This window comes from Athalia rosae, chromosome 8, assembly GCF_917208135.1.
Source record: "Athalia rosae chromosome 8, iyAthRosa1.1, whole genome shotgun sequence".
NCBI lineage: Eukaryota > Metazoa > Arthropoda > Insecta > Hymenoptera > Athaliidae > Athalia > Athalia rosae.
This window is the reverse complement of record NC_064033.1, coordinates 4,714,287-4,740,508: the sequence shown is the minus strand read 5'-3', so window position 1 is coordinate 4,740,508 and position 26,222 is coordinate 4,714,287. Positions and strand designations below refer to the sequence as shown.

General features: G+C 36.8%; 3 protein-coding genes across 10 annotated transcripts in view; 1 reads left to right on the top strand and 2 right to left on the bottom strand.

Annotated features, from left to right (window-relative positions):
• The first annotated feature begins 18 nt into the window (after positions 1 to 18).
• Positions 19 to 9,150, top strand: LOC105686325. The gene is made up of 8 exons (XM_048659925.1): positions 19 to 784; positions 2,160 to 2,243; positions 3,219 to 3,476; positions 4,310 to 4,518; positions 5,167 to 5,353; positions 5,460 to 5,705; positions 5,795 to 6,126; positions 6,669 to 9,150. Exons 3-8 carry the CDS (start codon positions 3,231 to 3,233, stop codon positions 7,186 to 7,188), a joined length of 1,740 nt encoding a protein of 579 aa, XP_048515882.1. The 5' UTR covers positions 19 to 784; positions 2,160 to 2,243; positions 3,219 to 3,230; the 3' UTR covers positions 7,189 to 9,150.
• Positions 829 to 12,059, bottom strand: LOC105686329 (clusterin-associated protein 1). Of its 5 annotated transcripts, none has more exons than XR_007279994.1 (7): positions 11,583 to 11,834; positions 11,294 to 11,490; positions 10,574 to 11,214; positions 10,232 to 10,410; positions 9,756 to 10,033; positions 1,218 to 1,296; positions 829 to 928 (listed from the first exon to the last, which is right to left on the bottom strand). XR_007279994.1 is itself a non-coding variant. In XM_012401014.3 (7 exons), exons 2-6 carry the CDS (start codon positions 11,602 to 11,604, stop codon positions 9,759 to 9,761), a joined length of 1,314 nt encoding a protein of 437 aa, XP_012256437.2. In that variant the 5' UTR covers positions 11,605 to 11,826; positions 11,922 to 12,059; the 3' UTR covers positions 5,468 to 5,604; positions 9,756 to 9,758. The 5 variants fall into 5 exon arrangements, 4 of the variants coding, with proteins under 4 accessions (XP_020708389.2, XP_012256437.2, XP_048515889.1 ...); XM_012401014.3 differs by lacking the exons at positions 829 to 928; positions 1,218 to 1,296 and adding exons at positions 5,468 to 5,604; positions 11,922 to 12,059 and having other exon boundaries at positions 11,583 to 11,826; XM_048659932.1 differs by lacking the exons at positions 829 to 928; positions 1,218 to 1,296 and adding exons at positions 5,468 to 5,604; positions 11,909 to 12,037 and having other exon boundaries at positions 11,583 to 11,826.
• The window catches only part of LOC105686334 (peptidyl-tRNA hydrolase ICT1, mitochondrial), a 29,199-nt gene continuing 14,948 nt past the window's right edge, over positions 11,972 to 26,222 (bottom strand). For 3 of the 4 annotated variants that reach the window (XM_048659939.1, XM_048659940.1, XM_048659941.1), the window contains 2 exons: positions 12,498 to 12,686; positions 11,972 to 12,415 (listed from right to left, as the gene is read on the bottom strand). In XM_048659939.1, the coding sequence (XP_048515896.1) occupies positions 12,155 to 12,415; positions 12,498 to 12,686 (450 nt within the window). In that variant the 3' untranslated portion in view covers positions 11,972 to 12,154. Of the gene's footprint in view, positions 12,416 to 12,497; positions 12,687 to 12,787; positions 13,079 to 26,222 lie in introns of those variants that run through there. The other variant, XM_012401020.3, reaches the window with a different exon arrangement.

The following is a 26,222-nucleotide window of genomic DNA, read 5'->3' as shown; positions in this document are numbered from 1 at the left end:
GGTGGTGGTGGGCGACGGGTTGACGAGGAGCAGTTGACGGTTCCCTGTTGTATTTTTTTTTGTTGTTGTTCTTCCACACATTTCCGCGATCGTCGTCCGTCGCAGAAGATTCATTTCCTCGGCGCCGAAGAACCGAGCTTTCCTACAACGATAAGGAGACGAGAAAGTTTAAAGCAACCTAATAATATGAAACGACGTTGATCGGACCGACAAAAGAAATATACTAAAAAATAGGTCGCGTAAATTTGAAAAAAAAGAAGATTTTTGCACCGCGGTTTACTCAAACAATAAGAACGGAAGTTGAGGTCTGCTCGCAGTTTCTCGATCCATCGGGGGCTGAAGAAAAATTACAAAGTGATGTGATTCGTCGTACGTAATGTCAAAGAATTGAAACTCTCGTACCGGAAAAAGGGGCCATCGACTGCTTTGCGCAGAATAATTAATTGTTGACCGATTTTTGGTTTTCTTGGTTTTTTTTTTTTCTTCAGTTTTTGTTTCGTTTTTTTCCCGTTCAAATTCGAGTGCGACAGGAAGCTAAGAAGTGCGACGACGATGATCGACGATAGAATCGTTCGTCCCGGGGTGAATTTTTCGAAAATATGATTACTTTGGTATCCGAAGGCGTTCTCGGTTCGATGTGAAATTGACACGAGAGAGCGATTATGCCGAGTGCGGATCTGAGTGAGCTAGCCAAGAAAAGGGGATCATCGTCAAAATTATCGTCGAGGGGCAGGAGCCCTTTGCAGAGAAAAACGGCGTTCATCTCTGTCGCGGAACAATGCCGGTAGGTCTAACGTCGAACGTCGACGATTTAATTTCATTGATATTCTTGCCTTCGGATTTTCTTCGTCTCTCCATTTTCGTCCTCGTAGATCTGTCTTCCTTCCGCCGCAGGTGGAACGTCACTCTTCGAATCCACATTCCTTTTCTCTTTTCGAAAATAATTATCGAAGCACACGCAGAGAGATGTCGAGGTTCCGCGAGCGGCGCCGATCAATCGACATGAAATAAATAATGACGACAATTGGAAAGATTAATGAAAAAAAAAACAAATAAAAGTAAATAATTACACCGGACGTTATACGGATAAAATAACGTTGCATAACGATCGTTGAAACATTGTCAACGAACGTACGTACGTACGTACGGAGGACACGTCGGCACCGCTTATTTACGGTGATAAAAATTAAATGATAAAATAGGTGATATTTTCTCACGTTATTATCCGCATCTCAAAATGCAACGTTCCGTCGTCCGTTCGCGACGCTGTTGCACGCGACCGCAAAAACCAGAAACCTGTACAGATAAGAAAACACGAACTGGATTAATGACGGGAAAAGAAAAAAAAAAAAAATAATAAAATTACATATATAAATAGACGCGGTACGTAACGTGTGGTGTGTGCATAATGTACCGTGCAAATTTCATTGCATAATACGATTAACGATATAAATTAACGCGGATAAATTTAACGGCTCGATGAGATGGCGTTTCACGTTTTTGATCGTCGAAACTAAGAGAAAAAAAGAATCGTCATTTCGTTTCGCTACCCCGATCGCTTCTGCGTAACGTAAACTCGTTCAATTTCAAACGTTGAATTTTTACAAAATTTTCCACAAATTCGTTTATTTTTCTATCCGCCCATACGTGTCTACAGGTGTACGGACATCAAACGCGTACGAGTGTCTATGTGCCTGTGCAGCAAACATACCAGCTAGTGTTTCTATGAAATTATTTAATCGAACTTAATCACGTGCGTTAAATCGTCGACGGAATCGCGACGGCTTTGCCTGCCTAATTTTACCCACGAAACGGAACGAGGAAAAAAGTGAATAGGAAGAATAATTCAGACGGACGTTGCACGGGTGCAACGACAAAAAAAAAAGTAAAAAAAAAAAAACCTCCACGCCCACCTCGCGATTAGTTTTACCCTCTGAACGAATTGACCCTTATCATCCGCCCACCCTGGCGGTGGTTGAAACTTGAACAGACAAAAAATTTAAAGATCACAATCGCACGCGAGGAAACTACGATTATTCAGAGGTTTCGCTTGCTAGCTTCGTCGTTTTATTTTATTTTATTTATTTATTTATTTTTTTTTCCATTTTGTCATTCGTCTGTATCGATTTGATTTTTTTTTCAAAACTCTTTCCTTTCAGAACTGTCTGCGATTGCCGATCTCACACTCATGTATGACCTCACTTCGAGCTGGTCTTCTGCTGCATTTTTGTTATTATCATTAGGTAAGATAGTATTCGTAGTAAAACAAACGCTATGATATATGAAAAAAAAAAAAACCCAATGAAAACAGGAAAAAAAAAAAACTACACGTGTTCACAGATGATTACGGAAAACTATACGCTACAACTGTTTCGGCATTATCTAATCGTAATTCTGTGTTACTCTTTCTCTTCTTTTCTTCCGATGGGATGCGAGGCATTTTTTTCATTTCAAAAGTTTCGTAACAACTGTGTACATAGATGAACAACAAATCGAAATTAAAAGTGTGAAACGAGAAGTGGAAAAAAAAAAAATAATAATAATAATCAGAAGAATAACTGCGGGTTGTTAAACGTCCTCGTGGTTATCTTGGCCTTACGTTTGGTTAGCACTTGTGTTAAAAATAATCGAGAACATTCGAATACAGGATATCTCATGCAGGTGTATCTTATTATCCGTATACTATTGAATAATAATTGCGGTTGAAAACAGTTTGTTACATCATATTTCATTCGATACACGAACGGTAGCGTATGATGATCTTTCTTACCACGTCACGTGGTTCAAAAGTGGAAAAAAGAAGAGAAAGAATATTCGAATAAACAAGCCAATTGAAAATCGAGCGAATCAATTGATCGAATAATCAACGAAATAAATATACACCTACGCGTGTATCTTCCATACCACGGACGATGAAAAAGGTGGTTTTTCAGAGACTCAAAAATGATTTACGGCTAGGTAATTCTGGAGGAGAGATAAAGAATATTTCTCTCTTCCACATTTCCTCCGAGGTGTTCCTTAGAAAAAAAAAAATCAAATGAAAATTGTTACGAGAACTCTAGAAACGTCGAGGAAAAAAGAAATCCACGGAGTGTGAATAATTTCGAAAGATTCGTCAGAACGGAATTGAAATTTGATTTTTTTTTTTTGTTTTTTTTTATTAAAAAAAGGCAAACAATAACGAAATAAGATAAAATGAAGTGAAAAAATTGTTTCAGAGAACCTTGGGGATGGGTGGGCGTCGGGGCGGTTCGGGTGGCGGTCGAGGTGCGGGTGTATTGAAGGAGAGGGCGAACATGTCTTTTATGTTGGTGGTGATGTTCTTCGCAGTTTTCGGTTTGATAGTATTAACGGAAATATTTCTGATCGACGACAGACACGGATCGAACGTAGGTGGAACCGGAGCGTTAGGCGGTCACAGAAACGGTCACAGATTGATCGCAGCGCCGGACAGACCGGATTACGAGGAGGTCGGGGTGAGCATAATTATCAAGGGTTTATCGCCCTAATTAGTAGAGTACGTATACGTAACACCCACACGTATACGTGGTTTATCTGGTTTACATTTGTGTGTATACAGAAGTCGTTAATTAACGAGGGCGCGAAACGTACGTTAAATTAGTAGGTGTACACGAACAGGCCTGACTATACCGTACGTTTGGAATATCTTTTTGAATTTACAACGTCCCGAACTGTGGAGAGACGTAAATCAATAACGATGTGAATAATGATTAATGTCATCAGCTGGCCAGAGAATTCGAACAATGGTATTACTTTATTTGTAGTCGCCCTATTTCTTTTTATTGATTTTGAAACTGAAAATTTTAAAACCAGATCCCCTCCCGCCCCTGTTTTTCGCGATCTGATTTTTTATCTATTCCAATCATTTGTATTTTATAACAACGATAAAATACCGGACGTTTCGTACAGATGCGTTACGAATTTATCGAACGCGCGGGAGAGATGGAAAATAAAATGGGGGGGGGGGGGAACGAAAATTAGATACGAAAAATATATTTCCCGCGTTGCGCTGTTTGCGGCTACAAATATAGTAGCTTTAGCGGTGTAATAATTTCACCTAGTTAGCGGGGGTCAGTAAAGTATTTTCCATAAATCGATCCGATTGAATTGAATTGTTTTTCATTTTTTTTCTTCACCCCTTATGCATCATGTATCACGATGTATACCCCGAACGATTATTATACGGAGGTGAATAAGTTGAGAAACGAGAAAAAAGTGGAGAAAGATTTGAAGAATTTTTGATTTCTCATCCGTAAACTTTTTCTTTTTTCTCTTTCGACTTCGACAGGCGGAGGATTACGGGAGCCTGAGGGGAAATTTTGACGATCACGTCGGTCTGATGGTTAAAAATATCGAGGATAGTAAAATGCCAGCGGCAGCTTTGACCGATCCCAGAGGTTTGCCGAGTTTACCACCAAGTCTCGAAGCAAAATTACCGCATTTGAATCAGAGTTTGCGAATGACTCACGCCGACTGGTTGCCAGTAACGAATACAAGGTAAACGACGTACCTACCTATACCCGTCGCATGTTTCGAAAAATTAAAATTCATCAGAAATTTTAGTTAATTAATTTTCATCAAAAACTTAATCGTCGCTTTGATCAACATCCTTACCGCCCATCAGAACGGAGTCGACTTCCGTCGAGAAGCTCTCAAAGATTTTTCAACCCGCAGCACTGCTTTTTCGTCCCTCTCTCACTCTCTTTTTTTTATCATACAAGATGGCATGAAAAAAGAAGACCGTTCCAAAGTGTCCTTAAAACGAGGCGACGACCCCTCTATTTCTACCCCTGTACACACCTGTATACCTATACACGGTACTTTAGATTAGTCAAATTTGCATAAGTTCGCGTACAGCTAGCGAGAAACTGGAGAGTCGTTTACGGAATACTTGAAAATAAAAATTTTTCTGAAACCACAGCACGTTTGTCTTTACTATGCAAAACGAGCGACTTAGCTCGAAAATTTGAACACGTTGAAAAGAATGAGAGAAAAAAAGGGGAACGCCAAAAGTAAAGCGTCAGCGCCACGAGTTTATTTTTCTAATTTAATTCCGTAATAGCGCGATTAAAAAAAAGGAAGAGAACAATTCTCGTTTCACCTCGTTCGTCAGGACGTCTATCGCCACTTTCGGACATTTTCCAGATACAAATTTTTCGTCTATTCCGCCTACTACGATAATAGAATCGGCGGAGGCGATGGTCCAGGATTAATCAGGGTAATCGGTGCCACCAAAACGAGGGGTCCGGATAGGGTATGGTGCAGATTATGGTACAACTTGCAAGGATCCGGTAACGCTACAGCGTCGATAACGGTCGCAGCTAAAGTAAAGGTAAGTGAAACGTGAGAAACAGTACAGTTGATAAAATTGGGCCAGACCGAAATAGATCTGCGAAAATAGGTGTGATATATTTTTCAATTTCAATACCGTTTTGCAGGTGATTCGAGAGAATTGGACCCTGAAGTATAGTGCATGTTTTGTGATATGTCCCCTGCCAAAAACACCACCGGAAACATTCGACGGTAGAGTTCCTAACAGAGTACCAAATTCCGTCAGTGTAGTAGCAAGATTGAAAGCACAACCTGCGAACAGAATACTCATACAAAATCGACCCTCCGACAGACCTAAGGAACGCGAACCATTGGCAGTCTGCGTCAAGCCTCTGCACTTTGATTACAACAGGGTAAGCGTTGGTCATTTTTATTATCGCTCTGCTTCAGACTCTTCATTTGTGTTCATCGATCGATTCATTTTTGTCTAATTTCAATGCAGGTTGTACAACTCATAGAGTTCATAGAACTTCATAGACTTTTGGGCGCTACTCATGTAACACTTTACAACGATACGTTAGGACTCGAAGCTGGTTGTGTGTTGAAGGATTATGAATCTCGTTCAGCAGTGGACAGCGACTACCCTCTGGTATCACTTCTACCCTGGCATCATTTGGACATGATATCCCAAAGTGAAATAAGAACAGAGGGTTTATTCGCTGCGTTAAACGACTGCCTTTATCGATCGATGTACAAATATGAGCTTGTCGCTCTACTTGATCTTGACGAATACATTATTCCAAGACACAATGACACAATACCGGAGCTCATAAGGTAGGCGAATTTAAAATACAATCGTTACGAATATTATTTCATCTTTTTTTCTTCTCCTTTACAATCTCCTGGGTCTTGCCCTTTACAGAGAAGAAGAAAAAAGCACGCACACACACACCTCCAATTAGGAGTTTCCTTTTGAAAAACTGTGAGACGATAATCATTTTTTTTCGCTCTCTGTTTTTCCCTCGGCAATTAAACGTTGTTATTATTCGTCATCCGGGAAAGGAACTCTCGCGAATTCTTAATAAAGGAAGAAAAAAAAAAAAAACAACATTCATTCGAGGACAAATTCGTTTACCGCGTTTACTTCTTTCCTCCTTTAATTAATTATTTATTTATTTTTTCCTCTTCTCTCTCTTTTTTTTTTTTACCAGTCAGTTTCGTTTCGTACAACGTATAATGAAACGAAAGACCTTGGCAGTGCGATGGAGAGGAGCAAAAAAAAAGAAAATTATATAAAATAACAAAGAGAAAAAAATCTCTACCGTAGGTAGCTAGACGATGATTATATTTCATTGCGATTGTTAACAATTTTCCAGATGGCTGGGCAAGAGGATTAGCACAAAATCGACCGGTGCTTATTCCTTTCAAAACGCATTTTTTTATTTGCAATGGGCCGACGACCCGAGTGTTAAGTTTAGCCAGACGCCCGAAGAAGCTGCGTTGATAACGTTGAGAAAAACGCGTCGGAGAATGAAATTGCATCCTCATAAACAGCGTTCCAAATACGTTTGTAAACCGGAGAACGTTGTGGAGGCCGGTAATCATTTCGTTTGGGAATTTATACCGGGACACGGCGCGCTCAATATACCGGCCGACGCAGCGATATTGCATCATTACAGAGTATGCGAATTCGGGGGAGATGATTGCGTAAAGACGCAATCGGTCGTTGACAGAACGGCTTACAGATATGGACCGGATTTAGCGAGGAACGTGAGATCGCGTTACAGAGAATTGATGGAAAAATGCTCACTCCCCGAACTCGATCCTCTACCGGCAGCGCCGATTTCAGAAAAAACCTCATCGATACCGATCATACCCGTACCGTCTACCAGGTAGCAAAAACTAATCGACGTCTATAATAAAAATTTTAAGGTATTCACAAGACCTCCAAATATTGCGGGGACATATTTTTATAGTTACAACAATTTCTGATCTGCAAATCAGGTATAATATATTATTATTTATTTATTATTTATTATTTTTATTTATTCTTACCTATTATTAAATATATATATATATATATATACATAATGCGTAAATTTTCCTTCTTACCGATACATCGATATTGATTGGAAACTTCAAAATATCGAACTCGTTTGTCTGTTTGTCAGTTTTTGTACCGTGTATAACGTGAAAAGATCTGAATTATTTGCTCGACTACAAAGATTTCAAACGATGCTTTTTTTATTATTCATCTTCCACGATTGAATCAATTGAATTAAAGAAAAGAAGAAAAAAAATCTTAATCATTTTCGACGTGATGACGACTGCTGAACTTTATTTTCTTTAGTTAACGAAATGAAATTTTTCGAAAATTCGAATTAAAGTATTAATGAAAAAATTGAATAAATGAAAGAAAGAACAGTATTCGACGACGCATACCCCGAAGTATAATTATTACCCTGTATGGACTGATGATATTTTTCTACGAAGAAGGGCGCTTTTCTCGTATTATATAAAACGAAAGGAAACAAACAAAAAATAAAAAAAAGTAATAATAAATAAAAAAAAAAAAAAACAAGGCCTCGCCTCAAATTAGTTCGAATCTGGTGCTTGTTTGCAATTTTATAATACGATTGTAATTTTTCTATTGCTTTTTCATTTACCCCTAACGTAGCTAGGATATTATAATATTAATTGAACATTATATCGTAACGATATGTCTGACACTGATTTTTCGTACAATCAATTCTTTTTTCGGTCTTTTTTTCTCACTTCTCTTTTCGTTTTTCAAACGCTATACGTGTATAATATACGTACGATGAACGTGTGTTAATTACAATTAAAATTAGGCGTCTTCGGAGATGAAGGATTAAAAACGAGAGACGCCTAATGAGGAAATAAATGAATAGCCTAAGTAAAATCCGGTCTAAATATACACCGAGTGTGCGTGAAAACAAAATATGTTACAGCTATAACTATTAGTATAGAAATTTACATTTAATAGGCTGAAAAATAGGGACTCGAACGATTTTTCTATTCATATTTTCTTGTCGTTTATTTTTTAAATGGAGTGGAGGAAAAAAAAACCAACTCCCGCTGTAGAGACGATTTGTACGCATGAAAAAATCAGACGAAATATAAATGAATGTAGCCGTAGGTTTAAAATTGAAAGGAAAAAAAAAATAAAAATAAATAATAATTAATTACTTAATTAAAATCCATTAAGAAATAAGCAAATACAGACGCATATCTATACGAAACTTGTACGTACATTTGAAATAGTTTTTAGAGAATTTAATTGATTAATTGGGTATAATAGTAAATTGTCGGAATTTATTTATTATATTTTTTTTCGTGATTCATTTTCGTTTTTAATTTTTAAAGATTTACCGGAAACGAAACACACGAACCATTAAAAGCATCGATATGCATGTAAGAGAGAAAAAAAAATGCCGGTAACAGTTACGATTGAACGGAGAATCTTGCTTTGATATAGTTTTTTAAGACACCCTGTATATAAATTTGTACAATTTATTTTTGTGTGATTTAGCATTATCGATTGATACTGTACGATAATGCCTACATTTTAAGAGATATTATAGGTAATTATATTGTACGACTAATAAAATATTTTTATTTAATTATAGATAACGATTGTTCATTCATTGTATATTATTGCGTGAACTATTTATTAATGAGAAAAGAAAAGGAGGAGAAAATATTTCAACGAGATACGCGCAGACACGAATATCCGTGTATAATAATATTCATTATTATATATCGTATTCTAATTGAACAGACGATCACTGATCTGTGTATAGCGAAATGATGAGCAGAAAAAAAAAAAACGAAAACGAAAACGAGACAAATTAAAAATAGAAAATGAACCATGTTGTACCGATTGCGAATCCAATTCATATTGTATGATATATAATCAACGCAAACGCCAAGATGGTTATACATCGCAAAATAAATCATTACGATAATAAGAAGTTCAGTGCCCTCTTTTTTTTTCTTTTTGATCCCATGTTAAATTCAGTTCTGATTTTTCTTCTCTATTCATTAAAATATAGGCATAAAGGATTTATCAGTCAAGTTTCAGTTGAAGATCCGTTTCGAAATACGCTGGTAAAGATTCGTAGTCCTAAATATTACTACTTGAACTTTACGTCCTGCTAATAAACGCAGGATCGAATTGCTAATATTTTATCAGATATCTACGTCGTGGGTCCCGAGACCTTTTTTTTTTCTACGAGAACTAATCTTCGTACTGCCGAACGAGAGTGAACACGTGGAATTACCTATCAGACGAGTTACCGAAATTAGAATTTCAAGGCTCGAAAAAATCACGTTCCTAGTTAAAGATACCGACGACAAAAGTCACCTAATTACCGTTAATTGATTTCTAGAAATGTGGGGCTCAAGAAACATTTCGAAATGAAACAGAATTTTCAAGATACCTATTAGAAATCCTCATCGGAGTGATCGATTTTACTGACGGCTCGTTTCTCCTGATTATTTTTAGCATGTAACCCCGTCAGTTCAAGCTCTCCGTCAGAATTAATCAACTCGTCATCGTCATCGAGATCTCCGTCGATGAAGAGATCGCTGTCGCTGTCCAGGGATCCAACGCTATCGTTCAGATCCAACGCGGTACCCATTCCAGCACGTTGGCGACCGGACATGCTTCCGTAAACGCGACGCTGCAATGTCTGGGCTCGCGAGGACCCCCCCATTCCTAGAGAGGATGAGGTAAATAGATTTCAAAGGGAAATTGACTTGGCGTAGCTGTCGTGAATTTGCAAAGTCAATTCGAAAGGTTGCTAAGCCGAGCCAGCAAAGATCGAATCTAGATCCACCGGCTTTCAGCCTTGGCAAAATTTTATGGACTTGGAATTAAGGACGTGGTGCTCTAATCGTTCCAGCCGATTCTTACCAGTCTTGATTCTGACTCCCTGACCTATTCGCTCCTGCAACTGCTTTTCATTATCGCCTAAACCATGCCCAATCGTTTCCTGGTTTGAATTAAATATCGAGTCACTTCCTTCCAAAAGACCTTCCAAGGTCACGTCTTCCCCTCTCAATTGTTCGAGCTGCTTCTTTGTCGCCGCTTGCCTACGGATCATCGAGAATATTATAATTACCGTGAGGCTGGTCCCATGATACGAATGGAATTTAGATGAGGCATCGTGTGTCCGAGTTATATCCGGTCGATAAATTTCGAAGATAATGACCCAATGACTCATGAGGCAGAATCAAATGAGAGTTGTGGACTTGCCTTCTTTCAAATCTTTCTTGTTCAGCCTTGGCGGCGTCTTCGTGAAGATGTTCCAAGTAGGCGAGATATCGAAATTTCTGTAGATAAATGTCATACAGACCCTTGAGTTCGACTTCGAGTTTTTCAAATTCTTCCATGAACGCTGGGCGAACTTTTCTGAGAGTTTGAAGTCGCTTTTGATTGCGATCAAGCTCTGTTCGTCGCCTTTCAATTTTGGCATCCAAACTTTGTTCGGTGTCTTTGATATTCTCTATCTGTTTCTTGGTGTCGCTTATCTCCAGCTTGATACTCTCGATCACTTCTTTCATAGCCAATTCAATCTCTGAGGAATCGAACTGTCTGGACATTTTATTGTTTCTAATTTCTCGCAAGTCAACTTCTCTTCCCAAAAGGTCAAAGAGCGTGGCTCCGTTGATGGTTAGCTGACTGGCCAGCTGCCTCGTTGTTTTCAGTTCATTGATCCTTCCAGAAATGTCAAAATTTGTACCACTTTGGAGATTATCTCCCAATAAAATTGCTTTCTCCGTGCTGCGAGTTTGTGCTTCGTAAAGTAACGTGGTTATTTTCAATAATTCTTTCACCGCGTAACCATCAGCTTGATAAATTTTCTTTGTGTTCAATTTGATGTTTGCTTTAATCGCCTGTATGATGTTTATAAAAACGTAGAATTATGACAATTGATAATATTATGGAATATACGACATGCAAATCTATTCGCACCATAAATTCAGCAGTTCTTCTAACTAGGGCAACTCGCTCTTGCTCCGAACTGTGTTCGCTGGGAATATCGGCGTCAGGATCAAATCTCTTGACGAGCCAAATAAGTATTTCGGCAACAAGAGGAAAATTTGGAACCCGGAAATTTGCCAAAGATATTAACCTCGGGTATCCGAGGACCCTCATCATCTCGGTAAAATCTAAAGAAGATAATAAAAGTAATCGCCAACCAAAATCATAAAATCCAGTCAAGAATTATCATCCCATAAATTTTAACTTAATTCGTACATACTTCTCAAGTCTTTAAATGACATTTTCACTCGCGTTATGAACGCTAAAAACGTCAAGTGTTGGCTAACTCGTGTTTACATTTAAAACCGTGTGGGTCGCTTAGCAACGGCGAACAACGTTCAAGAATGCGCACCGCACCTGCTCGCATGCCCGGTTTTATCACGATTTGATAGTGGTGCGAATCGTTGCAAAAGCGGTTATGCAAATTTAATTATTCAGTCTGACTGAAATTTGCGATTTTTTATCTAAAACGAGAAAAAATCTACACTATCTCAAAACTGTCAGCAATTCGCGGTTGTAGGAATATTTCAAGGCACGTGGCGCTACCTGGAATTATTACCTGGTGAACGCGCAGTTGATCGATAAAAAAAAATCCAAGAGGTAAAAGGATACTGTTTAAAAATAATTTTAATTCATACGTTGGCAACTATTTACTATTATCCACCCCGTACTTCAATTTCTATCATATCAATCTATCGGGGCGTACAGATTTCTCTGTATTTTATTTTGGCTGAAACTGTACATTAAATTATGGAACGAGGTACGGGTTGGAAAACAGGTAAAAAAGAAGACTTAGAAGTCCACATCATGGTTTTGTCTGCTCTGTTTTATATCGGATCTTTTCCTCTTGGCGATAAGCCGTTCTCGTACGGCTTTGAGGTGACGTCTCCTTAATTTTTCTTCAGTTTCTTCAGAAATCTGTGGCTCAGGTATTGCAACAGCTCTGATCATGGTTCTGAGTTTTTCCATAGCGTCAGCTAAGTTCAATTGCTGCGATCTAGTCACATCTGATTTTATCACAAGATATCCTTCTTTGTTTATCTTAGTGTTATACTGAAATACAGAGTAAATCTCATTTCAAAATCCACCAACTAACGTTTATCGTTTAACATGAAAGACTACGTCATCTCCTTACTTTTTCCAGTAGCTTTGGTTTGAGTTCATCATTCAGCCAGGTAGCTTTTTGAATGTTGAATCTGAGGTCTACTTTTGTGTTTACGCAATTAACATTCTGACCTCCAGGTCCGCTGCTACGACTATACGTTATATCCAGTTCATCTATCGGTATAAATCCATTAAAAGGCGCATCCGGCTCTAAAGGCACCTACGAGTTTTCGAAGTCGAGTTAATTCAAATCGATTTATCAATTTTCATTGACATAATCAAGAAAAATGATAAATGGTAAGTTTTTTTCGGTAAACTTACGAAGTTTGGAGTGAAAAGTTTAAGGTTACTTTTAGGATAGAGATTCTCTAGCGCATAAGCACTTTTGAATGAAAATGGTCTCCCCAAACCGCAAACGTGTGATTGATTGTTAACTTCATTTCTAACAATTCTCAAACACTGTCTAGCGACGAAATTCATCTCGCTTATGCTTTTTATTGTATTATTTTCAATCAATACCCGGTCAAAAAGTTCAATCTGAACCTCTAACTTCGGTAACGATACTTGCATAAAATACTCCCAACACCGCGGCCATGACAGTTTCGTATTCGATTCTCAATTCAATTTTTTCGATTCGATTCGATTCGATTCTCTCGATGGCTTCGATCATTCGAATCGAGTGAAAAAAATTAATATCGTTTTATTCACGTGATTCAAAAATGAAATGTCAAAAGAGAAATGACAAGATGATATGAAACAATTATAATAAGAAACGGATGTATCAGAATTATGTTACCCCTATGAATATTATTCGAATATTCTTCGCATCTTTGAATATCATATATAATAATAGTAATACGTACAATCACAAAGCTTTGTAATACATATTGCCAATTATTAAATATTTTTGCATAAGTTTCTACATAAGATACATATCTTAATGAATAATTAATACACCAATATATCGTACGGAGTATAACAGTGATAATTATATTGCATCTGTGGGCGAGTAAGTATAAAAAGCACGTGTCGAGAAGAAAGTCTTTGAAAAAATTTAGTTTTAATAATTTGAGGAAGAAAGTGAATCTCTGGTTCTAATTCAGCATAGATTTATGAGTAATAGTTACTTATATTATTTTTATGTTTTTACTTTTAACTTCAAAGCGTTACACAACTGCAACGGCATCACCAGCACCGACAGAGCATAAGAAAGGTGGGCAGCTAGTTGAAAGAACTCGTGATTCTCATTCGTGAGAAAGAGCAGATGAATAAAAAAAAAAACGAAGAGAAAGAGAAAGATAGAAAGAAACACACAAGATCTAAGCTAGCTCAATTACAGTATTTCCGTAGGTATCCAAGAGCACAGCAACTGTACGGCAATCGTTGGCAATATCTACTTAAAATAACGAAAGGGGATCATCATCGTCATCATCACGTGCGCTAAAGCAACTCTACAGATCCGCGATCTCTCTTAAAACCTTCCAATTTCTATAACCATCATATATATCCATAATAAAAACGTTTCTATCGCTATATAAATTGTACCTACTGCGAATTGTAATTCAAATAATAAATAAGATAGCAAAAAGAAAGAAAAAAAGGTAGCAAAACTTACAAAAGAAATTTCATCTACCTGTAAACTAATTGGTACATATTCACCAGTTACAATTATCATGTACGATACGTAACGATAATTTATTCGAAGAAGCAAAATTGGTTGAACGCGTTACGATTGAATTATAGTTTGAAGTTTTTACTTCAAACTTACTTCACGATTTTACAAACTGAAAGTACATGTGAGTACGTATGTAATGTATTATAAATTTCTTCCTTCCTTTCATTTCCTTCTTTACGTATCTAAATGTATATCTCTACAATCTACCGGCGCGTGTAAGAAATTTTAAATATTCTAAAAAGTCGTCTCAACTAAAGCGTGCACGACAAAACGACCCATTCCGAATGACAATCACATTTCTAAAACAGGATCAGCTGCTTTACACACCGCAACGAGTATACGTTATCAATTCGCGGAGCCGTCAGTTCTCCTGATAAAATTAGTCAAAATTCGGCCAAGTGATCTATAGTCCTGCGATTTTCGAAGCCGAAAATTGCATATTTTTTCTGAAATCTAATCCCGAGATCGCAAATCCGTCTACTGAATCAGGCTAAAAGTAAAACTGTTTGAATTATCTCAAAATTTTTCGTCTCAAAAATTGAAAAATTGGCGACAGCTCTGTCGTTTAAGAAGCTGTATCAATTTACCTAGCAAATACGTCTAGAGAAATTCTCCACAAACCATGTAAACGAAAAATTATAAAACAACCGACAATAAAAACCGCCCATGTAACGACACGACGATGAAGTGCAATGCCTGAACAGTACGGTTGAAATAATAATGATAAAAACTGATAATGATAATAATAAGCTGCCACCAGCAGAGCTCCTAGACAAAAATATGTACATATTATTTTATACAATTCTTTCTCTCTCTCCGATCGTTGAAATACGCGATTAGAAAGGACAGATAATCTGAATATATATTTTCGTGACGTCGCGTTCGTGTCACGAAACCTTGATTTATCGATATCCTCCTATTATACACACGTACAATGCGAGTATGTGCTGCAGTACAAGGATCTACATAACACCCGGTATAACGATACCATATAATTTTCGATCTTGTTTATCGTTGAATTATACCTACACACCAACGTCTTGGTCGAAGATAAATAACAATGATATTGAAATAAAAATAAAAAAAACCCAGGCGCCGTACATATATAATTGTTTCATGTCATGTGTAACAATACATCAAAATTCTCTGTAACTAGTTAAATTCATTTCCGATGTACCACTGTAGATTGAGTGGAGATAAAATATAAAAAAAAAAAAATCACAATAAATGAAAAACAGAGAAAGAAAAATGAATTTTTGCAATTCATTTTTTTTACTTTCAAAGATTATTTCTTTCGTATGTATACGCATGCCATAAGTTGTTCCCAACCGAAGAAAAAAGTGTATAATAAAATAAATTGGACTATTAAAGTGAATTTATGTTGATTTCTCTGAGGTTATATACCTATGGGTACATATATATATCTGAACTATCATCCGGCTCCCACACTCCAGCACCCCATCGCATTTGATATTACAATATTAACCGTATGCACGTGTGTTAGAGAGTCATGTGATTCTCAAGGTGGGTCATGGTCTCGCGTTGTATGTGTACGTGTAAATTTTCAATCGCTATTTTTTTTCCTCTTCCTTTTTCTTTTCGGATATGTTTTATTGTTATTTAATTATTTATCGATTATTCTTTTTATTATTTATTAATCTTCGCCTTTGTAATTCCGCCTATTTCCTACCATCGTCGTCATCTTCGCGGTAATACAGCAGTATTATCATCAACTATACCGTGTAAAAGGTGTACGTGAATATCGGACCAAAAAAAAAAAAAAAAAAAGCGATAACGAAAAGAAAAAAAGAAGTAATCGAAAAAGTAAAAAAGAAGAAAAGTCTCACCGTGGGTGCCCATAATCACGCGGTTTTATAATAATCCACGCGCGTGTAGTCATCAAGAATTCTATATACTACGAACATATGTATATGTATCCAATGTATGTAATTTTTTTCAATCTATTTTCGGTATATATGTATATGTTATTTTTTTTGTAAACTATCTTGTGACAAGAAGACGCAGCAGCACGTAACACACGTCGAACGTTGACCAATATTACATTATATACCTACATACATAATAAACACGTAGGCATATGTATAGTTAATGTATAATGATTGGTTGAAGAGGCACGTGATTATTATGTATGTAGGTATATAATGTGATGCCTAATTTGCGTAGGGCAAAAATCCATTAATTTATTTCAATCGTATCTTCGCCTCGTCATATAGGGAGAACGAGAAAACGAAAAGAGAGAGAAGAAAAAAAAACCCAACAAATTACCACAGATTTATGAAAAATAAAACAAGACTTTTTTCTCCTTTTCGGTAATTAATCGAACGAAAAAATACAAGATTCTGTATAATATATTTATACACATCCAGAATCTTCAACGCTCATTGAACGACAAATATGGATACTATTGTCGAACAGCGAATAGTTGGCGATAATCTTCTTTTCCCCTTTTCTTTTTTCAAGACAAAAACGAAGAATAAGAATAAAAATGCAGAACCGACAACCAGTTTGAGGATCGATTTTGTAACTTACATATACGATATCTTAATGAATGACTCAATATTCCTGTTTAAACATACACGTATATAGTACATATAATTCTATCATATGTATACATAACATGCGTATAGGCTCGTGTGATAATCTAGACAGTTTTTTGAAATACCTATTCTCATCGACTGATTTGAAAATTCTCCCAGCCCACATGGAATTTGAGTTTCGAACCCCCCTGATAGTTGGATATGTTTCAATTTTTGATTTTCTTTTTATTTCGTATCTTTTCTTCGCAATTTTCGTGGGATAAACCCTTTTTACAATCGCTAGCCCTCGATGCCTACCGAAGTATATGATTTCGCATACACATAATACACGCGGAAGTGGTTGAAGATATTAAATTTATTACAATAAAAGAAGGAGCAAAAAGAATCTTCACGTATACATATATATTAATGCATATCATTTTACCTTAAAAAAAGAATTACGTAATCGGGTATATTCCGATTCACATGACTCGAATCACGTATCCACGTATACATATATGTATTTACATACACGCATATATCACGTACCTTCTTAAAAAAAAAAAAACGGAAAAAAGAAATGACTTTTATTAGCCATTTCGGTGAACATGTGACCCGGTGAATTTCAGATAATTATGTATATATTATACATACATATTTATGTATTATAAGTATAGACCGTTGAGTAAATAATGCGCTACGATTCGCGAGGCGCCAAAGATAGAAAACGAACAAAATGAATGAATGGATAAAAAACTATGCAGTAGGATCTACAGGCTGATGGTAGTAAAACGTGTATAGTAGGTGAAGTGTGCTTTATAAATATGAAGATAATGTTATATGACACGGACATTGCATCCGCAAAGAATTACATAGATGTATCCGTAAAGTTCAGCTACCCAGAAATCATTATAAAACGCACGCATCACGCGGTAGGAAAAATCGGATGACGTTGTCCTCGTGATGTATGAAAAATTCCTTGATTATACATCGCGTTACTTTGAAAAACGATAAAATCGAACGAACCGATCGAAAAATAATAAAATATAAAAAGAAAACTTCATTGAAAAACGCGGAATTCAGATGTACGATGACTGAGAATTTTACTAATTCCTAAAGAAGTTGAAAAAAATAAATAAAATCGAAAAAAACAGAAAGACTGATCGAATAGAAAATTAATTGAGAAAAATATAAGTAGAGAAAAAAACCACAACTATATTTAGATAAATCCGTATGACGTCAGAAGTCGTGAATTATTTCCATCGTGTCATCGGGAGTATTAAAAAGTCATTAAATTGATTGAATTTTTGAAAGAAGTTTGAAGAGGTGTATAAAAGATATTAAAAAATAAGGGCTTAGCTCGGTAAACAAACGGGATTCACGGAATATTTATAATAATCCCCAATTATACACCCGTCACGTACGCATGTATGAATGAAGAAATTCTCTAAGAGAGAAAAAAAAAAAAAGAAAAAAAAAAAATCAACTAAAATAAGGACAAACGCAAGAACCGTGATTTATAATTTTATAATGAATAGAAAAATGTGTGCATACGGGCATAAATCGCGAGCTATATGAAGGGAGAGTATATAAAATATATAGTTATATATCAACGTTGTATCTATACATAGGTACGTACGTCATATACTTCTGTGTAAAATCAAACCGTGGTGAAAGTCCGCATCTTTCAGTCCCGAGGCGGACGTGAAAAACGCGTAAACACAAACGAAACAGAAATGATCATATTTATATGTGTACCAGGTTGGTATATACAGCGGAAATCGATAGCAGGACTTCAAAGAAAGTGGAAAAACGGTATGCACGTATACTATACTTGTACTGCAAGTTATAATAACACACATATATTCTTTTTATTACCTGCACCGCAATTCACGCCGTATAAAAATGAATGAGAGAACGTTGGACGACGACTCTACAGGCGTACGAGAGGAATTTTTTTCTGCATTTTTTTTCTTCTTCCCCTAGAAAATTATATGAAAAAAATATATTTTCCAGCGACCGAAAAAATGTTGAGATTATTTATCGTTGTTATTATTATCGTTATTATTATTATTAGAGTATTTTCTCAAGTTTTGTGTATGTTGAAGCTACCGCGTCATGTAAATTATGGAAATTCTTGAACACGAGTGAATAAAGAGATAAAAAAAATAGAAAGAAAAATGTTAGGATCCTTGATTTTATACATGTGGTATATAGCGAGTCTGAGTGTAATAATCGCTTCCTCAATCAATCCGACAGGGACAGAACTGTAACTATATGTATATGATGCATATACCGTAATAACAACGTTTCTTTTCATTTTTAATTACTTTTTTTGTAAACTTTTCAACTTTTTAATTTCTTCTTCATTTTTTCTCATTCTTTCAAATATAAGGAAACTAATTACGATCCTAATAATAATCATATTATGTATATATGGGGTATTCCACGTCAAACGTGCCACTCAGAAATCTGAATCCCTGAGTCAAATTGATCTATCTATAAAATTGATCGAGTTATCGCCATTCTTTCGCTTCTTCCACTATGAATTTGAGGATATCTCTGCGTCAAAATATTCGAATTTTTTGGGCTACGAGCAAACCCGAACTTTGCTGAAGTCAGCGCAGTCAGCAGCGTAGCGCTTTGTTGTGAGTCGTCACCTTGGGGGCTGAGCAGAGGTGACGCCTCAAAACAAACCCCCTCGCTCGTGGCTACCTGACTCCAGCTAAGCTCGGACTCGTTGGTGAATTGAGAAATTCGAATATTTCGATTGCGATGGATTGCGACGAGTCAAAGTGGGTCTACGACTAAAACCAACCGATATTTCTTAATTTTTATGCTCCCAACAGCGAATAATTGATGATTACTCGATCGACTGGATGGGTAGATGATTTTAGCTTTCAGATTTGGATTCCTGAGGTCAAAATACATATACAAAAGTGTCATAACTTCCTCTTTGGCCCAAAAATCCAGAGAATCTAAGGTATATCGATTGGGATTTGTAGCGATTTTTGGGCCAAAAGTAAATTAGTTTAAAAATAGATTGTATTACACTTTTCTGACGTATTTTGACCTCAGGAATCCGAATCTGAAAGAAAAATTAATCTATCTCCAAAAATGACCGAGTTATCGCTAATTTTCAGATTTTTGGGGTCAAAAATAAAAAATTGATTTTTTAGTCTTTATAAATGTAATTTGAGCTCAGAAATCCGAATCCGGAAGAAAAATTAATTTATCTCAAAAAATGACCGACTTATCGCCAAATTATCGCATTTTTTGGCATAAATTTGAGGATATCTCGAAGGGAAAAAATCGCAGCTCAATTTGGACAACGGATTCGCGTTCCTGAGGTCAAAATACATAAGAAAAGTGCCATACGATCAATTTTGAAAAATAAAAATTTTTTGCCAAAATTTGAGATTTTTCCAAGGGGTACCCCTTACGATTTTTTCAAATTTTGGCCAAAAATGTTTATTTTTCAAAATCGATCGTATGGCACTTTTCTTATGTATTTTGACCTCAGGAACGCGAATCCGTTGGCCAAATTGAGCTACGATTTTTCCCCTTCGAGATATCCTCGAATTTATGCTAAAAAATGCGGAAAAATGGCGATAACTCGATCAATTCTGTAGATAGATAAATTTTTCTTCCAGATTCAGATTTCTGAGCTCAAATTACATAGAGGTACATCAGAAAATCAATTTTTTATTTTTGACCCCAAAGAGCTGATAATTGGGGATAACTCGGTCAATTTTAGAGATAGGTCAATTTTTCTTTTAGATTCGAATTCCTGAGGTCAAAATACGTAAGAAAAGTGTCATACGATCAATTTTTAAAACACTTTATTGTTGGCTGAAAAATCGATATATTTATGGGGTTTCATAGGGTATTCTCAAGTTTCTTGATCATAGAACTCTGCCCTAAAATGGAAAAAATCCAAAAGGGATAAATATCGATGGAGTTATCAACACTTTATCGCTTTCAAATGTGAATTACGTGCGTAAAATTTTCTAATTTTGAATATTTTCCTTCTTTCTTTTTAGCATACACCTCGTTGTGCAACATTAGGACGCCCTGGTACGCGGTATTATGAAACACAAGGATGTCTACTGTTGAAAGCAGGTCACCACGAGCGCACCCGTTTAACTTATTTATTGTTGTTTATCCGCCCCCTCTTTCCTCCTCTACTTCTACCACCGCAGCAGTTACTACTACTATTCAACTAAACTACTAGGAGTAAAGGAATCTCGAGCTTTAAAACTAAACTGAATAACGAACGGACAAATTTTCACCTCTGTAACGAGGTGTTAACTTCATTCGAGTCCGTGCATGAGGCGCATTTGTTGTTAGCTGCGGTAATCGCATTGATTTTACCTCTAGAATACTCGAAAAGAGAAAACGAGAAGAGAAAAAGAATCAAAAAAGAAGGAGAAGGAGGAGGATATAAGAAAATCGTGGAGGGAAAAAACCCCCAACTTTTCAGTTCGAGTTCGACGAACTCGTTATAGTTTCTAGTTCAGAAGTTACCCGTACATGAATGAACGTTAATTTTATTAGCCGTGTTATCGAGGCGTTGAAACTTTAAGGAATTATACGGCTGACGAGGTTAGGCAACGAAAATTAAACGAGGGATCTAATTTAAATTAGGAAGAAGGAAATCAATTACATTCGAGTTGATTGAGCCAATTGAAATTCGAAGAGAAGCAGAAAAGAATCGCCGGGTAGTCAAGTGCGATACAGACTCACGAAAAACGAGGTGTACGAAGCGCACGAAATTCGAAAACATTCGAAAAGATTCGAAAAGAAATTTATAAAAATTGAATAGGTACACAAAAAAATGAATAAATGAATAAATACGAGAATGCGGAACACACGAAATCACGACGAAATGAATATATCTGGTCGAAAAGTGATTCACCCGAATGAAATGCGGCCCTAAAAAAAAGTAAAAAGAAATTAAAATACGAATAAAAACCACGACGTAACGTCATTCGAAACGAGTGAATTGGTCGAATCAAAAAACTAAAAACGAGAAACAAGAAATAACGAATTACACGGTAGAACATGGCTTGTAACCCTCAATTCCACATACGCTCAACCACTCGGAGCACAAATTGCTCCGGGTAATAGAGAGAAAAAAAAAAAAAAAATCAAAAAACGAGAAAAAAACCCTCAATTGCCCAAAGGAATTTTCTTTACGGGTACGCGGTGCTCGTCAATTACATTTCAATAATTTAGTTCCTTTTTTCTCTCTTTCTATTCCTCTAGGTAAAATATGCGCGGTATTTATTCATTGCTTTTAATATCCTTCCTATTCCCATCGATGGTATTCAACGTAGTAGAAGAAAAAGTAGAAAAAAAAAAAAAAAACATTTATAAATATAATGATAATAAAGGAACAATAATTCCCCTCGTCGCTACGTTAACGTCCTCCAAGAAATCCTTATACACTTCCCATATCGAGGTAATTTTTTTTCCATTTTTCTAATCTATTTAAGTATACCTGGACGGTGAAAAAAATATTTCTCCGTGAAAATTTTACACCGCGATTCGACGAAATTAATTATCATCAATCTACAGACGTCGCGAGCCTATAAATAAATAATACAAATAAAAAGAAAAACAACAATCAAAGAAGAGAAAAAATGTTAGACAATAGATGCGAGATGCGATACGCTATTATATTATAATAAGATGAGAGATGCGCGGATAATGTGTGTGTGTGTGTGTACAAGTATACGAGGATCGAAAAACGCTTTGCAATAAATGTCACCTAAGATTCTCTTTCGCGTGGCTATTATTGAAAGCCTTGAACCAAATTTTCCACCTAAGGAAGGCTACCTTATGCATCACATACGTACGCGACATGTACGTGTACACGTACATGTCGCGTACGAGATAGCGATGGAAAAAAAAAAAAAAGGATAGAAAAATGAAAAAAAACTGGCGTGCATTCTGACGTCATAGTTCAATGAAGTGACGTATGCAAGAACCGAGCGGGGAGGTAGGCCATTGCCTTAGGTACGCTACAACGTAAGGTAAATAACGCTGTAATTCTTAATAACTAACTAAGAAACTATTGTCATACGGGTAGCTCGCTATTCACGATTATCGTGATCGTCGTCATTACGATACGTCCCGATAGCAATCTCCACGTAGATCGTGGCGCACGCAACGCGCGGTGGCTTCGACTTCCACGCGCGATACCAACGGGTAATTACGTCCGTGCGTTACGTACGCGCGCACGTACATATGCCCGCGAATTAATAACTCGCAACGTTCCTCTCGTCGGATTCATCCCCGTTTTTCGACGAAAAAAAAAAAGAAAAAAAGAAAAAAGAAATAGAAAAAAAAAAAAAAAAATGGTAAAAATTCTCTCGGAACGAAATAAAACGAGCGCAGCGCGCATCGGAGCACGTGATATTATGTGCACATGCCTATGTATACATAAGCCGCGATATTAATCGCTCCGTAAGTGCATCCAGTGTATTCGACCGTAGCTTGTCGCGTAGGCAAATTATATATTTCTACACGTTATATACCGTCGTTTACGTACCGCGTAAGTATAGGCGCATACCTATGTGCGTGTATAACTCGAGTTGAGTAACTTCGAGAGCTTCACTCTCGCCCGCACAATTTCTTCCTGACACACTGACACATATGTGTAATGGTTTTTTTTTTTCTGTTCGGTTGATTTTGTTTTTATTTTTTTTTTGTTTTTTTTTTTTTTGCTTTTTTTCTTTCGATTCGTTCGCGCGAAACGAGAAGAGAGAAAAAAAAAAAAAAGAGGCGAATTCTCCGCGCGACTTATCGTATCAGCCGCCGTTGATTTTTTACCGTAATCTTTTACAGCCTCCGAAGTAAGGAGGCCAAGAAAAGCGGACGCGAGGGTGAGGTAGGTCCGTCGGGCATCAGCGGTAATTGTTACCCGGAGATCGTCGCGAGTAAAAAAAATGGAGGAGTCGTGCGGTGGCGGTCGTTCGTCGGGTGGTAAACCACTTTCTGCGGAGGCCCCCGCCCCCCCCGTTCCTCCGTTTCCCTTTTTCGCCAATTTCTTTTCTTTTCATTTCATTTCATTTCAAGTTAACGCTCGTCTTCGCCTCTCCTGCCCTCTTAGGAACGCTCGCCCGCTAATACCTCCGCATACAGGATATAAACCGCTAGCGGTATTCGAACGTGTGAATTGATGTACGTACGTACGTACATGCATATACGTATACAAAATATCGCGAGGTGTGTATTCCAACACAGAAATCCGACAAGACACTTTCACTGAGTCCCGTGACTCTGCCGGTCTCCCCGCCGCACGTACGTACCACCGTACACTCGTACGCCGATCACATGACCCACCTAGGTATACGCGTACGAACGAGCACGTTCGTGCAAGATTTTTTTGGTTTCGTCTCCATTTTTCACGTGTCGAACCTGCGAACATATTTTCATCGGTAATACACTCGATTCACTGAACTAGTTAATAAATTTACGAGATTGTAAAATATGCGATAGGGGTGTACCTGCGTTGAGCCTGATTTGAAAAAAAAAAAATTCGAAAATCCTTTTTCCATGTAATGTATGAGTAGGTGAGACGTACGTACGTACGTACGTATGTATACCGGTAAAACTATATGGTAGGTAAATAAATTCCAGCGGTGATAGCGCAACGCGAGTATAAATTGTGAAATGGAATGAGGAAAACCGGCGATTAAATGCCGTGTACACGGGTCGGTATGAGAGCGCTGATTTTTCAAGATCATTACTGCGCGTCGCGTAGAATATGAAAAAGAAAATTTCGAAAGAATTGGAATCACTTTTTTCTATCGAATGACGATAGACTGAGGACATGTAATCCTGTATCTAAGAATCACTGTCTACAGTTCGGTCGTTCTGAATTTCAAATTTTCAACTAATTGTTAGAAAAAATTCAGAACTTTGTAACTTTTTGGGAAATTTGATTATCTCACTCCACGAATTCGCTGTCCAACATTTAGAGCTGCTTCTGGCCGGCAACGACCAGCGAAAATATTTTTTTTCGACCAAACGCATCAAGGTAAGGATAAGTGAATGAATATAAATAATTCCCTCTTCGCTGTACATCGAAAAAGTTTAGAAAAAAAAATTAATTCAACGACGTAAATTGCAGTAGCAATACGCGTAGCATAAATGTCATCGATCGGAATCAATTGATATCGACTCGGAGAAGAGAAGGAGAAAAAAAAAATAAATTTGAAATTATTTCGAGCGATTGAAATAAATATAACTGAGAAAAAAAAAAAAAATAATAATATAAATCATAATCGTATCCATCAGGTATCGGATAGTTTCGTAATTTAATATCGGTACATAGGTACGTATGTACCCTATGTATGCGATGCATATAGGTAGGTATATAAATATAGATCTGGGGTTCAATAAGCTCTAGAAACAGGAAGTTCAGTGTGACATGCGGAGTAGGTATATATGTATACGTGTACCAAGGAGCAGATACATAAGCCCCGGGGCGTCCATTCGCCTTGATGATCATAAGATCGCGAAGGTGGCGAGTTTATCTCCGCATAGAATCCTATATACGTACCCGTACACCAGTGTACGGATATACAATGCTATTTAGTTACTGAAAAAGAATACTATAATCGCGATACCTGCACCGATAATTTATTTAATTTTTAAAAATGAGACCTTAGTTTTATCGCAAAATATCGCGCGTGTGTGTTTAAGCATCAGCAGCGGCTAGCTCATCCTTCGACGATTATTAATATAATACACATCCTTGGATTCGATGTATTGATTAATTTTATTAACCATAAAAGTAATTATCGGTGTTACCGTCGTTATTTTATACAATATTCGTGCACGCGGAAAGGAAATTCACCTTTTTTTCTCTTTTTTTACTTCAACTTGACTCGACTTTGCTTTTCTTTCTCTTCAAAGTACAGGGTAACGCGGTTCGCGGTAAATTCCGTGTGAATTTATCAATCGTTCGCGATTTTACAAATCTATATAAATGTAATATACAGCGATGTACCAACACCTATACATCGTGTGGCTCAATTCCGTTATTTGTAATAACGACACAATTTTCAAATATTTAGTATGAAATTTGCCAACGGTTACTGTACGCCGACTGAAGTTGACCAACGATCACGAGACCAGTTGAAAACGTTATGATAAACGAACACATCGATGCGGGAACAAATACACAGACACTGTGTACACAAATATACGAGTAAGAGTCGATAATTCAAAGTGAAAATATAAAATCCGAGAGAGCCGCTGCTCGGAGCGTTTTTATTAAACGATAGAATGAATAATAATTAATAAATCAAACGTGCACCCCGATTTTTACGTACGTGTATATGTATTTTTTGTACGATGTACCGATTACCGAAAAGATGAGGAAAAATAAAAAAAAAAAAAATCAATAAATGACCGCCGAAAAAAGTTTACAAGAAAACTTGTTGTTCGAAAACCCACGTAACAATGTTTGATCTCGTGATTATGAGTTTTTTTTAACCTTGAGAATTTGCAATTCGCAAACAGAAATATA